The following is a 16,828-nucleotide window of genomic DNA, read 5'->3' as shown; positions in this document are numbered from 1 at the left end:
ACCACCACAACTACAACATCCCTCTCCCCCTGCCTTCAGAGTGCTGGCACTGTATTTGCCACCACCACAACTACAACAACCCCACCCTGTCTTCAGAGTGCTGGCACTGTATTTGCCACCACCACAACTACAACATCCCTCTCCCCCTGCCTTCAGAGTGCTGGCACTGTATTTGCCACCACCACAACTACAACAACCCCACCCTGTCTTCAGAGTGCTGGCACTGTATTTGCCACCACCACAACTACAACAACCCCACCCTGTCTTCAGAGTGCTGGCACTGTATTTGCCACCTCCACAACTACAACAACCCCACCCTGTCTTCAGAGTGCTGGCACTGTATTTGCCACCTCCACAACTACAACAACCCCACCCTGTCTTCAGAGTGCTGGCACTGTATTTGCCACCACCACAACTACAACATCCCTCTCCCCCTGCCTTCAGAGTGCTGGCACTGTATTTGCCACCACCACAACTACAACATCCCTCTCCCCCTGCCTTCAGAGTGCTGGCACTGTATTTGCCACCACCACAACTACAACAACCCCACCCTGTCTTCAGAGTGCTGGCACTGTATTTGCCACCTCCACAACTACAACAACCCCACCCTGTCTTCAGAGTGCTGGCACTGTATTTGCCACCACCACAACTACAACATCCCTCTCCCCCTGCCTTCAGAGTGCTGGCACTGTATTTGCCACCACCACAACTACAACAACCCCACCCTGTCTTCAGAGTGCTGGCACTGTATTTGCCACCACCACAACTACAACATCCCTCTCCCCCTGCCTTCAGAGTGCTGGCACTGTATTTGCCACCACCACAACTACAACAACCCCACCCTGTCTTCAGAGTGCTGGCACTGTATTTGCCACCTCCACAACTACAACAACCCCACCCTGTCTTCAGAGTGCTGGCACTGTATTTGCCACCACCACAACTACAACATCCCTCTCCCCCTGCCTTCAGAGTGCTGGCACTGTATTTGCCACCACCACAACTACAACAACCCCACCCTGTCTTCAGAGTGCTGGCACTGTATTTGCCACCACCACAACTACAACATCCCTCTCCCCCTGCCTTCAGAGTGCTGGCACTGTATTTGCCACCACCACAACTACAACAACCCCACCCTGTCTTCAGAGTGCTGGCACTGTATTTGCCACCACCACAACTACAACAACCCCACCCTGTCTTCAGAGTGCTGGCACTGTATTTGCCACCTCCACAACTACAACAACCCCACCCTGTCTTCAGAGTGCTGGCACTGTATTTGCCACCTCCACAACTACAACAACCCCACCCTGTCTTCAGAGTGCTGGCACTGTATTTGCCACCACCACAACTACAACATCCCTCTCCCCCTGCCTTCAGAGTGCTGGCACTGTATTTGCCACCACCACAACTACAACAACCCCACCCTGTCTTCAGAGTGCTGGCACTGTATTTGCCACCACCACAACTACAACATCCCTCTCCCCCTGCCTTCAGAGTACAGGCATTGCACTTCTCATTTCTGATAATTTGTATTCTTGTAGATCACTATTGATTGTGCAACTTTATTTTTGTTATGAACTATCTTATAAATAATACATTAATTTACACTTAAGAATATAACAATTTAGCTTCTAGTACTACAGTTCACCGACGATAATTTTATTATTATTATTATTATTATTATTATTATTATTATTATTATTATTATTATTATTATTATTATTATTATTATTATTATTATTATTATTATTATTATTATTAAATTTATTATTTTGTTGGGTAATCCCTAAATCTGTAAGGGTTATACAACCCCTGGGAAATGGAAGGTAATAATGTTTTATCCAAGGAACAGGAACATAGCTCCAGTTCTTTGAACCAAGAGCCTCTCACCAGTACCAAGGCACCCACCTTAGAATGGTCTGGAAAAGTGAAAACTGAAAGGAACACTGGAAGAAAACGATAACAAGGACGATGTAGCATTCCGTAGTGTTCGTATGAGAGATACGCAGAGTGCCGGAAATGCACAAAGAATGCCAGAAAATGCGCAGAGAGTGCCAGAAACGCTCACGGAGAGCCAACATTTACGGCACCACTTATTCCTAATGCGATTAAAAGAGACAAGTGACTTGGAGACTCAAAAACTTAGCAAGCTTTCAAAGTTTTTTTTTTTTTTTTTTTTTTTTTTTTTGAAAAATTCAGTTTGCCTGGAGATGTCACACGTTTACAGACTTAAGGAAAATAAATCTGTTACTTTGTTTGCAGTATAAGCCTTACAGATTTAGATTTATTGTGTCAATATAATAATAATAATAATAATAATAATAATAATAATAATAATAATAATAATAATAATAATAATAATAATAATAATAATAATAATTTTCTGTACTTTGTTTTATGCTATTAAATTTAATAAATATGAGCTGTTATCCTACATAAGCTCATTTATGTAGAGCTCTTATCCTTACTTCATCTATAGACACTAAGGTGTTATCTTCAGCTCTTTTAAAACTTGACTTTTTTCACGTACCTTTCCCATGCATGACTTATTAAAGCACTTACCGGAGTGTTAAGTTATCCCAATAAAATGTGTACTCACCTAATTGTAGTTGCAGGGGTCGATACTCAGCTCCTGGCCCCGTGTGTGTGTGTGTGTGTGTATAGGCATGTGTGTAATCCCGCGCGCGTTTGTGTATAGACATACACATGTTCCGGTGTGTATTCATGTATAAAAAATGAAGCTTTACAAATGAATGCAAAATTTTTTTTATACGATGGCTTCATTTTTTATTTCTTGCTCAAAGGTATACATTTTTTAACCTGGCCTAAAATTAGCGAGCCAGTCGTGCAGAATTAATGCTTGGTAAACTAATTTGCATCTCCTCTCAACACAAAGAACGCGGCTGAGAAATTCTTATGCACCAACACTGAACTACTCTCTCTCTCTTTCTCTCTCTCTCTCCATCTATTGTTTACCAATTTTAATAAACTCTGTAGAAATAATATTCTCAAAATTGTAATTAGATTATTTTTTAATGTTTTAAATCCAATACTCTCAGCATTTTTGACAGATTGTGTTTGTTAAGTGTGAAATAGAGGACTCCAGTGGAAATAAGTCACTTTGTCTGTTCCAGAATAAACTTTGTCTGTCGAATCAACCTCCCTAGTTTCTAGAGAGACATAAAATAAAACGCAGACTAGGAAGAATCAGAGAAACTATTCCTTGCTAGTGAAAAAATTATCAAATAACAATTCATCAAAATACCATTTTATATATTTAATAATTTCCGAGTTTCGTGGAACAGCTGCTAGCAACGACTGACAACCATAATATACGTGAAGACTTCACGGAATGTTTGAAGTATTGTGTTCCTGAATCTACCTATGTGGAAAGAGTGGCACATGGGTTCAAATCCTCTACTGATCTGGAATGAAGAATATATATATATATATATATATATATATATATATATATATATATATATATATATATATATATATATATATATATTTTTATATTTATTATTATCACACCGGCCGATTCCCACCAAGGCAGGGTGGCCCGAAAAAGAAAAACTTTCACCATCATTCACTCCATCACTGTCTTGCCAGAAGGGTGCTTTACACTACAGTTTTTAAACTGCAACATTAACACCCCTCCTTCAGAGTGCAGGCACTGTACTTCCCATCTCCAGGACTCAAGTCCGGCCTGCCGGTTTCCCTGAATCCCTTCATAAATGTTACTTTGCTCACACTCCAACAGCACGACAAGTATTAAAAACCATTTGTCTCCATTCACTCCTATCAAACACGCTCACGCATGCCTGCTGGAAGTCCAAGCCCCTCGCACACAAAACCTCCTTTACCCCCTCCCTCCAACCCTTCCTAGGCCGACCCCTACCCCGCCTTCCTTCCACTACAGACTGATACACTCTTGAAGTCATTCTGTTTCGCTCCATTCTCTCTACATGTCCGAACCACCTCAACAACCCTTCCTCAGCCCTCTGGACAACAGTTTTGGTAATCCCGCACCTCCTCCTAACTTCCAAACTACGAATTCTCTGCATTATATTCACACCACACATTGCCCTCAGACATGACATCTCCACTGCCTCCAGCCTTCTCCTCGCTGCAACATTCATCACCCATGCTTCACACCCATATAAGAGCGTTGGTAAAACTATACTCTCATACATTCCCCTCTTTGCCTCCAAGGACAAAGTTCTTTGTCTCCACAGACTCCTAAGTGCACCACTCACTCTTTTTCCCTCATCAATTCTATGATTCACCTCATCTTTCATAGACCCATCCGCTGACACGTCCACTCCCAAATATCTGAATACGTTCACCTCCTCCATACTCTCTCCCTCCAATCTGATATTCAATCTTTCATCACCTAATCTTTTTGTTATCCTCATAACCTTACTCTTTCCTGTATTCACCTTTAATTTTCTTCTTTTGCACACCCTACCAAATTCATCCACCAATCTCTGCAACTTCTCTTCAGAATCTCCCAAGAGCACAGTGTCATCAGCAAAGAGCAGCTGTGACAACTCCCACTTTGTGTGTGATTCTTTATCTTTTAACTCCACGCCTCTTGCCAAGACCCTCGCATTTACTTCTCTTACAACCCCATCTATAAATATATTAAACAACCACGGTGACATCACACATCCTTGTCTAAGGCCTACTTTTACTGGGAAAAAATTTCCCTCTTTCCTACATACTCTAACTTGAGCCTCACTATCCTCGTAAAAACTCTTCACTGCTTTCAGTAACCTACCTCCTACACCATACACTTGCAACATCTGCCACATTGCCCCCCTATCCACCCTGTCATACGCCTTTTCCAAATCCATAAATGCCACAAAGACCTCTTTAGCCTTATCTAAATACTGTTCACTTATATGTTTCACTGTAAACACCTGGTCCACACACCCCCTACCTTTCCTAAAGCCTCCTTGTTCATCTGCTATCCTATTCTCCGTCTTACTCTTAATTCTTTCAATTATAACTCTACCATACACTTTACCAGGTACACTCAACAGACTTATCCCCCTATAATTTTTGCACTCTCTTTTATCCCCTTTGCCTTTATACAAAGGAACTATGCATGCTCTCTGCCAATCCCTAGGTACCTTACCCTCTTCCATACATTTATTAAATAATTGCACCAACCACTCCAAAACTATATCCCCACCTGCTTTTAACATTTCTATCTTTATCCCATCAATCCCGGCTGCCTTACCCCCTTTCATTTTACCTACTGCCTCACGAACTTCCCCCACACTCACAACTGGCTCTTCCTCACTCCTACAAGATGTTATTCCTCCTTGCCCTATACACGAAATCACAGCTTCCCTATCTTCATCAACATTTAACAATTCCTCAAAATATTCCTTCCATCTTCCCAATACCTCTAACTCTCCATTTAATAACTCTCCTCTCCTATTTTTAACTGACAAATCAATTTGTTCTCTAGGCTTTCTTAACTTGTTAATCTCACTCCAGAACTTTTTCTTATTTTCAACAAAATTTGTTGATAACATCTCACCCACTCTCTCATTTGCTCTCTTTTTACATTGCTTCACCACTCTCTTAACCTCTCTCTTTTTCTCCATATACTCTTCCCTCCTTGCATCACTTCTACTTTGTAAAAACTTCTCATATGCTAACTTTTTCTCCCTTACTACTCTCTTTACATCATCATTCCACCAATCGCTCCTCTTCCCTCCTGCACCCACTTTCCTGTAACCACAAACTTCTGCTGAACACTCTAACACTACATTTTTAAACCTACCCCATACCTCTTCGACCCCATTGCCTATGCTCTCATTAGCCCATCTATCCTCCAATAGCTGTTTATATCTTACCCTAACTGCCTCCTCTTTTAGTTTATAAACCTTCACCTCTCTCTTCCCTGATGCTTCTATTCTCCTTGTATCCCATCTACCTTTTACTCTCAGTGTAGCTACAACTAGAAAGTGATCTGATATATCTGTGGCCCCTCTATAAACATGTACATCCTGAAGTCTACTCAACAGTCTTTTATCTACCAATACATAATCCAACAAACTACTGTCATTTCGCCCTACATCATATCGTGTATACTTATTTATCCTCTTTTTCTTAAAATATGTATTACCTATAACTAAACCCCTTTCTATACAAAGTTCAATCAAAGGGCTCCCATTATCATTTACACCTGGCACCCCAAACTTACCTACCACACCCTCTCTAAAAGTTTCTCCTACTTTAGCATTCAAGTCCCCTACCACAATTACTCTCTCACTTGGTTCAAAGGCTCCTATACATTCACTTAACATCTCCCAAAATCTCTCTCTCTCCTCTGCATTCCTCTCTTCTCCAGGTGCATACACGCTTATTATGACCAACTTCTCGCATCCAACCTTTACTTTAATCCACATAATTCTTGAATTTACACATTCATATTCTCTTTTCTCCTTCCATAACTGATCATTTAACATTACTGCTACCCCTTCCTTTGCTCTAACTCTCTCAGATACTCCAGATTTAATCGCATTTATTTCCCCCCACTGAAACTCTCCTACCCCCTTCAGCTTTGTTTCGCTTAGGGCCAGGACATCCAACTTCTTTTCATTCATAACATCAGCAATTATCTGTTTCTTGTCATCCGCACTACATCCACGCACATTTAAGCAACCCAGTTTTATAAAGTTTTTCTTCTTCTCTTTTTTAGTAATTGTATACAGGAGAAGGGGTTACTAGCCCATTGCTCCCGGCATTTTAGTCGCCTCATACGACACGCATGGCTTACGGAGGAAAGATTCTTTTCCACTTCCCCATGGACAATAGAAGAAATAAAAAAGAACAAGAGCTATTATTGTAACCACGAACGAGTGGTATTGACCAATAACAACATTGAACTAGCCATGGATTCGAACCCACGTTGTACTGGCCCACCACTGTGAGCGAAAACCACATGACGCCTTAACCCACAGGACCACCCAATCCTACAAGAACCAAGCACCCAGCCAAGCTAGATGTGTTACTCTTGGTCCGAGGATATATATATATATGTATATACACACAATCTTCAAGAAATTAATAATCGCAAGCGATATTCATATTACAGTTAGACAATATTGCCTTCAACAACGTCTGACTTATATAACATTGTTTAAAGCCCTAATAAGTCGCACTAGTGGAAGAAAAGTCAACATATTGCTCGCTGCTGTCCACAATTTCACGTGACATTCTTGCACACGTAGCAACAACAGAGAAAAACAGTAACAATACTCGTTTGTTACGCCTGAAATGCAAAGAAAACTTACCCGTGCTGCCTGTGGTGGAACGGAGAGAAAATGACTCTAAGGACAGTAGTACACAGGGTCGGTTCTCTTGTGAATTCTTCAGGTTTTTCTGTGCCATCTTCTGGGTCTCCCTTGCCTCTTTGGAGGGCGTGAAGAGGAGAGGCGAGGGAATAACAAATGAGGAGAATGAAAACAGGAAAGAAATCGAGGTGAAAGAAAAAAGAAGCTTTCTGGAACTTATTATTATTATTATTAAATGTAGTGGTAGCAGTACTACTACTACTACTAGTAGTAGTAGTAGTAGTACTACTACTACTAGTAGTAGTAGTAGTAGTAGTAGTAGTATCATCATCCTCATCATAAATTTCATGAGGAATCGCTAAACCAGCAAGGTTTGTATAGCAAATTCAGAAGGAAAGTAATAAGTTTGACGTGAGGAAAGGAAGGGTAATCTCCAGTTTTTTGGATCAAGAATGCTTCACAAGCATCAAAGCACCCGCCCGGAAGGGTCATCTTCAGAGATGCATGTTCGTAGTGGCCCCAGTGAACCGGTTTTGTTCCGGTTATTATTTAGAGATTTGAAGCCTATCGACTACACTAGGATCATTATAGATGAATGTCACCAGTACACCACTAGAGAAGGATACTTTGATGGTGATGGTGTTGATAGTGATGATGCTGATGGTGACAGACTTGATGGTGGTGGTCTTGATGCTGAGGGTCTTGATTCCTCCAGCGTCCAGCTGGGTGGCTCTAACTTCCACTGATTCACTAATCATTAGTGACCACTATTTTCCAATCTAAGGAAAATAAAATATTCCATAATCCAACCAGCTACCCACACATCCCCCAGTACTTTCATTCCCATTCCTACTTATCACTCTCTTCCACTGCTCTTCCTAACCTCTAACAGCAGCACACTGATGACACTGTGCTCTTGGGAGATTCTGAAGAGAAGTTGCAGAGATTGGTGGATGAATTTGGTAGGGTGTGCAAAAGAAGAAAATTAAAAGTGAATACAGGAAAGAGTAAGGTTATGAGGATAACAAAAATATTAGGTGATGAAAGATTGGATATCAGATTGGAGGGAGAGAGTATGGAGGAGGTTAATGTATTCAGATATTTGGGAGTGGACGTGTCAGCGGATGGGTCTATGAAGGATGAGGTGAATCATAGAATTGATGAGGGGAAAAGGGTGAGTGGTGCACTTAGGAGTCTGTGGAGACAAAGAACTTTGTCCTTGGAGGCAAAGAGGGGAATGTATGAGAGTATAGTTTTACCAACACTCTTATATGGGTGTGAAGCATGGGTGATGAATGTTGCAGCGAGGAGAAGGCTGGAGGCAGTGGAGATGTCATGTATGAGGGCAATGTGTGGTGTGAATATAATGCAGAGAATTCGTAGTTTGGAAGTTAGGAGGAGGTGCGGGATTACTAAAACTGTTGTCCAGAGGGCTGAGGAAGGGCTGTTGAGGTGGTTCGGACATGTAGAGAGAATGGAGCGAAACAGAATGACTTCAAGAGTGTATCAGTCTGTAGTGGAAGGAAGGCGGGGTAGGGGTCGGCCTAGGAAAGGTTGGATGGAGGGGGTAAAGGAGGTTTTGTGTGCGAGGGGCTTGGACTTCCAGCAGGCATGCGTGAGCGTGTTTGATAGGAGTGAATGGAGACAAATGGTTTTTAATACTTGACATGCTGTTGGAGTGTGAGCAAAGTAACATTTATGAAGGGGTTCAGGGAAACCGGCAGGCCGGACTTGAGTCCTGGAGATGGGAAGTACAGTGCCTGCACTCTGAAGGAAGGGTGTTAATGTTGCAGTTTAAAAACTGTAGTGTAAAGCACCCTTCTGGCAAGACAGTGATGGAGTGAATGATGGTGAAAGTTTTTCTTTTTCGGGCCACCCTGCCTTGGTGGGAATCGGCCAGTGTGATAATAAATAAATAAAAAAACCAAATTCCTTACCCCTCCAGATCACTCGTCCAAACCTCAAACCTCTCCACCTCTACTACCCACAGTATGGAATATTACGAGGATAAATGGCTGAGTTTTACTCCCATAGTCATATAGAACAGGGTATCAGCACAGAATAGGATAACAGCACATAACAGGGAAACCGCACACAATAGGGTAACAGCGCATAATAGGGTTAGGTTAGGTTAGGTAACGTTTGTCAGGAAACAGGACAAGTGTTTCTTGACGAGGGTCTTACTCAGATGATGACCCGCCGCTAAAGCTTTTGGTCATATGACCGAGGCCTTCCGCTGGCTTACCCTTCTCTTTAAAATTAGGCCATAATAGGGTAACAGTACATAACAGGGTAACAGTACATAATAGGGTAACAGTACATAATAGGGTAACAGTACGTAGCCGATTTATCCAATTTTATATAAAAAAATCCCTCTGGCACTATTGTTAAGTGGGGGACGTCCCTAAGGGTTAACTCAGCATCAAGTAATATGAAGGAATAAATCCGGCCCTTGTCGGGGTATCACTGGTCAAAAGTGTAGTTTATCTCCCACACCTGCCCACCCTACTCAACTAGCACGCTCGGCAATAATAGCCCTTTTGAACCCTGCACATAAGAATCGTTATCAGGCTAGTATCGCAAACCTCTCTTCAACTACCACACCCTGCAACAATTGACCTTCCAGCCCTTCAACGTAAGAATCATTCTCAAACAAATGCAATAAATCACTACGCCCCCAACTACCACTTATCGTAACAACCTCCCCTCCATCCCTTGTGCATAAGACTCATTCTCACACTAATGAGATGAACATCCTGGATGGTGTGTCACTTAGGCAGTAAAATTATGTTAGATCATATCGCCTGGCATTTGAAGAAGAGCAACTGGTTTAATCAGATACACTCAAACCATCTTTTCTATTATATATACTATATATATATATATATATATATATATATATATATATATATATATATATATATATATATATATATATATATATATATATATATATATATATATATATATATATATATATAAATAGGGAGGTACCACCTCTAGAACTGTCATGGGAACCCTCATCCTCAGAGAAAAGAATAAACTTGCTTCAGGGAAAATTCTCCCTGAAGCTGTTTGAGAATTTTCTCCTGCCACCCCCTATATTTCAAGTATGTTTTATTTAAAGACTATATATATATATATATATATATATATATATATATATATATATATATATATATATATATATATATATATATATATATATATATATATATATATATATATATATATATATATACATATATATATATATATATATATATATATATATATATATATATATATATATATGTATAAATATACATAGTTCCTTGATAATGTGAGTAGTCACGAAAGCGCTTGGAATTTCTCTATTCTTTCAGAGTGGTTGTTTTGCATATTCTGAAATCACCTGTTTACTGTGATCTTATTGCATATATATATATATATATATATATATATATATATATATATATATATATATATATATATATATATATATATATATATATATATATATATATATATATACATATATATATTTATATATATATATATATATATATATATATATATATATATATATATATATATATATATATATATATTTAAGGGCAATGTGTGGTGTAAATATTATGCAGAAAATTCGGAGTGTGGAAATTAGGAGAAGGTGTGGAGTTAATAAAAGCATTAGTCAGAGGGCAGAAGAGGGGTTGTTGAGGTGGTTTGGTCATTTAGAGAGAATGGATCAAAGTAGAATGACATGGAAAGCATTTAAATCTATAGGGGAAGGAAGGCGGGGTAGGGGTCGTCCTCGAAAGGGTTGGAGAGAGGGGGTAAAGGAGGTTTTGTGGGCAAGGGGCTTGGACTTCCAGCAAGCGTGCGTGAGCGTGTTAGATAGGAGTGAATGGAGACGAATGGTACTTGGGACCTGACGATCTGTTGGAGTGTGAGCAGGGTAATATTTAGTGAAGGGATTCAGGGAAACCGGTTATTTTCATATAGTCGGACTTGAGTCCTGGAAATGGGAAGTACAATGCCTGCACTTTAAAGGAGGGTTTTGGGATATTGGCAGTTTGGAGGGATATGTTGTGTATCTTTATATGTGTATGCTTCTAGACTGTTGCATTCTGAGCACCTCTGCAAAAACAGTGATAATGTGCGAGTGTGGTGAAAGTGTTGAATGATGATGAAAGTATTTTCTTTTTGGGGATTTTCTTTCTTTTTTGGGTCACCCTGCCCCGGTGGGAGACGGCCAACTTGTTGAAAAAAAAAAATATATATATATATATATATATATATATATATATATATATATATATATATATATATATATATATATATATATATATATATATATATATATATATATATATGTATATATTTATATATATATATATATATATATATATATATATATATATATATATATATATATGTATATATGTGTGTGTGTGTGTGTGTGTGTGTGTGTGTGTGTGTGTGTGTGTGTGTGTGTGTGTGTGTGTGTGTGTGTGTATTGATATAATGATTCTGAAATTACTGAATAATTTTTTCCTAAAGAAAAACGAAAGTCTACTTTCACTATTGTTTTTTTAATTTACACTGAAGAATCACTAATGAAGGTATTTCCTAATATGACCTTTCTGCAAGAAAGAAAAAAAGGCTACAGTCAGTAATAAAGTCTTTCCTAATGTGACCTTTCACGCGAGAAGGTAAACACTGACGTAAGGTTTCTCAGGAAACTTGTGTTTCCTGAGAAACCTTACATCAGGAAACAGAAGTAGTTTCCTGGCGCTGGTCTTAGTCACATGACGACCCGGGGTGAGCGTCTAATACAATCCCATCATCAATATTGCTTTTATTTTGTTTAAACGATTAATAGTCTTTCAAACTCTCCTCGGCAGCTATTGTTATGTTACCTCAACAATTTCCTGAATTTAAAAATCTCATCTCGCACTCCAGCGTGTCTGCTCGATTTTCACAAACTTGTGAGATAACAATACAGGAACGCTGCAGTGAGCCCACTCACTTGTGTTAGCTATGCTCTATTTATATACAAAAACCATTTTTATTTATGTCTGTAGCTTTTTATTTGGCCAGTTAGTCGCTTCCATGACATAGGTTCGGTAGTTTTTTATCTGCTCATCTTCAACAATTTCCAAATAAACGTTTAATTTAATATGCTTAATGATTCAAATTTTGCCTAATCTAAAGTCAGCATTACGAGTTTTACCTTGATTTAACATTTTTTTTACAGATTATTATTTATATCTTTGTTTATATGCTGTTATCATCAATGTGTACACGGCTGTCATACTACTGTTCAACTTTAATCCTTGTAATCTCTCTAAAATAAATTTTTTTTATGATATTGGAACTGGATTTACCATCCATACTTGTATATTTACACCTCCCTTGAAAGACCTACCTTGCAGAGATGCAGTATTTTAGTGAAATTTCTTATGCATTAATTTTGTTTTACAAACATTACTTGCCGCTTTTTAACACTTTTTTTTTCCTTTCATTCCAGGAAGGAAAGAGAAGCAAGCCACCGTGTCCTGAGGGAAAATAATATCTTGCAAGAAAAACCCCAAAAGGAATCGCAATGAAAAATACCGTCAAAGGCTCCCCGCGGCCGGTCAACAAGACTCGTTACTTGCGGCTATGCTGTACCAAGTGGCACATCAGAAACCGCTAGTGTATTTCCGAAGGGAGTAAACACTCGGTTGCTCCAAGGAAAATTAATCAGTGGAAATATTTTTGCGAGTGATAAATTCTTTTCTGGAGCACCATGATGAAAAAAGAAAGAAAAAGATAAGCAGTGTAACAGCTCATATCCAAGGTGAAAAATAATGTTTTGGGTGATATCCGATCTCTTAAAAAAATCGTTCTTTTCTTATTAGTTCATTGACAATATATTTGGCTCCAGGTATTGTTTATGTAAGCCTAAATTTGATAATCATTGCAACTGTACTACGCAGGCGTTTGGCAACTGAACGTTATCAGGAGTCAACTTGAAGTGTAGGTCACTCGTGCTTCACCTCTGCTGGTGTACAGTCTGTTGTTACTCACCAGTGACATAACACCTGCTAGCAGACAGCAGCATCTTCAGCACTTCCCACCAGCGGCTGCTACTTGCCGCGCCTCCGCTATTGGGCTAAAGTCTACTATATTCACATCTGTGTTAATAAACACCATCGTCTACAGCACCACACAGTTCCGACATACTACCAAAGCCACTACTGACCAGGTCATCATATCTCAAAAACTTGTTTCAGATGAGTGTCCCTGCTTAATGCAAAACAGCTCTCACTGAAGGTCTTTACCATCACTACACCCCTCACCTGCCATCTGACAGCTCTTAAAATGATTCCTACTATTAATGCTAATCGCTCTGCCAACTGGGAAAAACACGTGCACAGTCTATTCGGACTGAGAGTGTCAGACTTCTCTCAAGACGGTCAGGCCGTGAACCTGGATGATACTCCGTTCATTCTTGACGGCTCGGCTCCTCAGGACGTGACAGAGGAAGGCTGGTTGCAGGCTGCAAGTGCCTCTGTCCATCCTCCTCTGTCTCCCTGGAGAAACGGACAGCCTCTTAGTGAGCATACACTTACAGGAAGGACGGAGGTGTTGACTCCGGAGGCAGCAGGGAAAGGGAATTGGCTGAAGACGCTTCTTGACGTGCGAAATGTAGGAGAGGCAGCGAGCTCTGAGAAGGAGCACAATACAGCAGGGCTCGCAGAAAACAATGAGATACATCACTACTTAGGATCAAGCAGAGAAAGAAGCGATACTAAAGATAGTAAATTTGGAATCAGTTTTGTTATTAACACGTCAGGAAGCAGTGAGTCCCAGTGGTGGTTCAAGACAGCAGGTACAACTGGACCACTGCTACTGGACCCTAGAACTAGTGCTACTGACTGGATCAACGAAACAACTTGGAACTTGGACAATGATGGTCCACCTATTAACTTAAATGTGTCTCTCACATGTAAAAACCTTTCCTTAGATGGATCAGGGTGTGTAGTGGACACATCGCCGTTAATTGTCACTCCTGAGAGCCTAGCGCTATGCCTTCTACTTCTCTTCTTCGCCGTTTCCACCATTTTCGGGAACGGGTTAGTGATAGTGGCTGTGGCCCGGGAGCGATATCTTCATACAGTAACCAACTACTTTATCATGTCTTTAGCCGTAGCAGACTGCCTAGTTGGCGCTCTTGTAATGCCCTTTAGTGCTCTATACGATTCCTTTGACTACTGGCCATTTGGTACTGACTTTTGTGATGTATGGCGTAGCTTCGATGTTCTTGCTTCAACAGCATCCATACTTAACCTATGCGTCATATCACTCGACAGATACTGGGCCATCACAGACCCTTTTAGCTATCCCAGCCGCATGTCACCTAGACGTGCTTGCATGCTCATTGCCTTAGTGTGGGTGTGCTCAGCCCTTATCTCCTTCCCTGCCATCGCCTGGTGGAGAGCCGTGTCAGAGCCTCACCCTGCCGGAGCCTGCCCCTTCACGGAGGATCTTTCCTATTTAGTCTTCTCGTCTACTATTAGTTTTTATGGGCCTTTACTAGTTATGGTATTCACGTACTTCCGCATCTACCGTGCTGCCACAGAACAAACTCGCTCACTTAAGCTTGGTCAGAAGCTAGTTTCGGTCATGGGAGACGGAGAAATGGAGCTAACTCTTCGCATCCATCGTGGTGGAGGCGGGACAAGCGGCAGCACCAGTAGTAATGGTGTCCACAGAGCGCATTACCCTGCGGGCAAAACTTACAGTTGTACACAGGAAAACGGTGGCATCAATGACCCTCACGGTATAGTTCCGTCCCTTGAAGACGGTGAGTCTTGTCCTTTGGGACCGATGCACGACAGTACGTCTCCAGAAAGCTCCACTAAAGTGGTTTCTCGAAACTTGAAAAACTTTTCTATTTCGCGTAAACTTTGTAAATTTGCCAAGGAGAAGAAAGCAGCCAAGACCCTTGGAATAGTGATGGGTGTATTTATAGTGTGTTGGCTTCCATTCTTCGTCACCAACCTGCTGTCGGGGCTCTGTGGTGAGAGATGTATACGGGAGCCAGCGCTGGTTGACGGAGTCGTCACTTGGCTTGGCTGGATTAACTCAGCAATGAACCCAGTTATCTACGCCTGTTGGGCGAAAGACTTCAGAAGGTGAGTACACCGCTGCTGTTTTTGTACACTGTGGCTGATCTGTGTCTTCACCTTCCACTTGTATCCCCTTGATCCTGGTCTTCTTTATTCAAACAATTTGTCTCTCTGATAGTATGATTTGTTGATTTTGTTGATGGTCCAAGCCGGACCGAAACATCATCATAATCTTCTTTCTCCTATGTGTGGGTTATTTGTGTATTGATCGTCGTCTTCATGTTCCCCTGTGTTCTACTAAATAATATATAGAAAATAATTAATCATTAACAATGTATAATTGCTCCTCTTCAGACTTCTTCATTTTTAAACAATATATTCCATAACTATATTTAAATTAATTTTTAGATTCACTCATTCTAGGACACAGTGCTGGTTTTCTAACTCAAAATCATGAACACTTTTCTAAATTTAAAACAGTCATATCTGGTCAAATTAACAGTAAGTGTTCCCAAAGGAAGCCACAGAATATATATTATACACCATCCCTCAGTGTCAGGGGCCCACCACTGTTCAACTGCCTCCCAGCATACATAAAGGGATTACCGGTTGATCAGGCCCTGGTCAACCATGAGGCCTGGTCACAGACCGGCTGCGAGGGTGTTGAACCCCGGAACTCTCTCCAGGTATACTCCAGGAATACACACTGAGAGTTGGTGTAATTAAAGTATTCTGTTTTGGTTGTAAACAAGTAACATTAAGCCTTAATAACCATTGTGTAGTAGACAGGCTTTAAATCTTAATTACCTTCCTCACCAGAAAGAATCTTACCACACATGCTCTTTTAAATGCATGCAGACGACCTAGCATAATAATCAGCACTACATCTCGTGGTTCGACAATGACACAACACTACTGAGAATGACAAGAATAAGAAACGATAGAATCTTAAAACCCAAATGATCATTCTGCAGGAATGAGTAAACAAGTGGCTGCTGGAGTTCAACCAACAATAGGTACAAAAGAAAGATAGTAAGCAGGACAGTGTGCGAAACGTCTTCTTAATAAAAAATAGGGAAGCAATTAGTGTAATGCTTATAGCAGAAACAAGTTTTTCAAGTCTTTTCATGACGAAAAATATTTACTTAACGAGGGAAAAGTTGTCTAGTGATGAACCACATTAGTTACTTTAACTATGTGTAAGGAGGAGCATCTTCAAAAAGGTACCCAAGTGATGTACATGTGTCTTATTCACAGCCACTATAAATACAACTCAACGAGTACATTGTAATTACGGAGTAACGAGTCGTAGTGAGGACGATACAACTATCATATGGCGCTAGGAAAGTTTAAATGGCAGTCAAATACAGAGCGACACACTTTATGCTTGATCAAATACGTCAAGGTCTGCAG

At 40.4% G+C, this 16,828-nt stretch overlaps 1 protein-coding gene across 4 annotated transcripts in view; it reads left to right on the top strand.

Annotated features, from left to right (window-relative positions):
- The window catches only part of LOC128701863 (dopamine receptor 2), a 204,541-nt gene that overhangs the window by 141,162 nt on the left and 46,551 nt on the right, over positions 1-16,828 (top strand). For all 4 annotated transcript variants that reach the window (XR_008408970.2, XR_008408971.2, XM_053795816.2 and 1 more), the window contains one exon: positions 12,829-15,481. Coding sequence is in view for 2 of the 4 variants with exons in the window: in XM_053795816.2 (XP_053651791.2) it covers positions 13,665-15,481 (1,817 nt within the window). In the remaining 2 variants the exon portion in view is untranslated. The remainder of the gene's footprint in view (positions 1-12,828; positions 15,482-16,828) is intronic.

This window comes from Cherax quadricarinatus, chromosome 69 (genome assembly GCF_038502225.1).
Source record: "Cherax quadricarinatus isolate ZL_2023a chromosome 69, ASM3850222v1, whole genome shotgun sequence".
Taxonomy (NCBI): domain Eukaryota; kingdom Metazoa; phylum Arthropoda; class Malacostraca; order Decapoda; family Parastacidae; genus Cherax; species Cherax quadricarinatus.
This window is presented reverse-complemented; position numbering and strand designations above follow the sequence as displayed.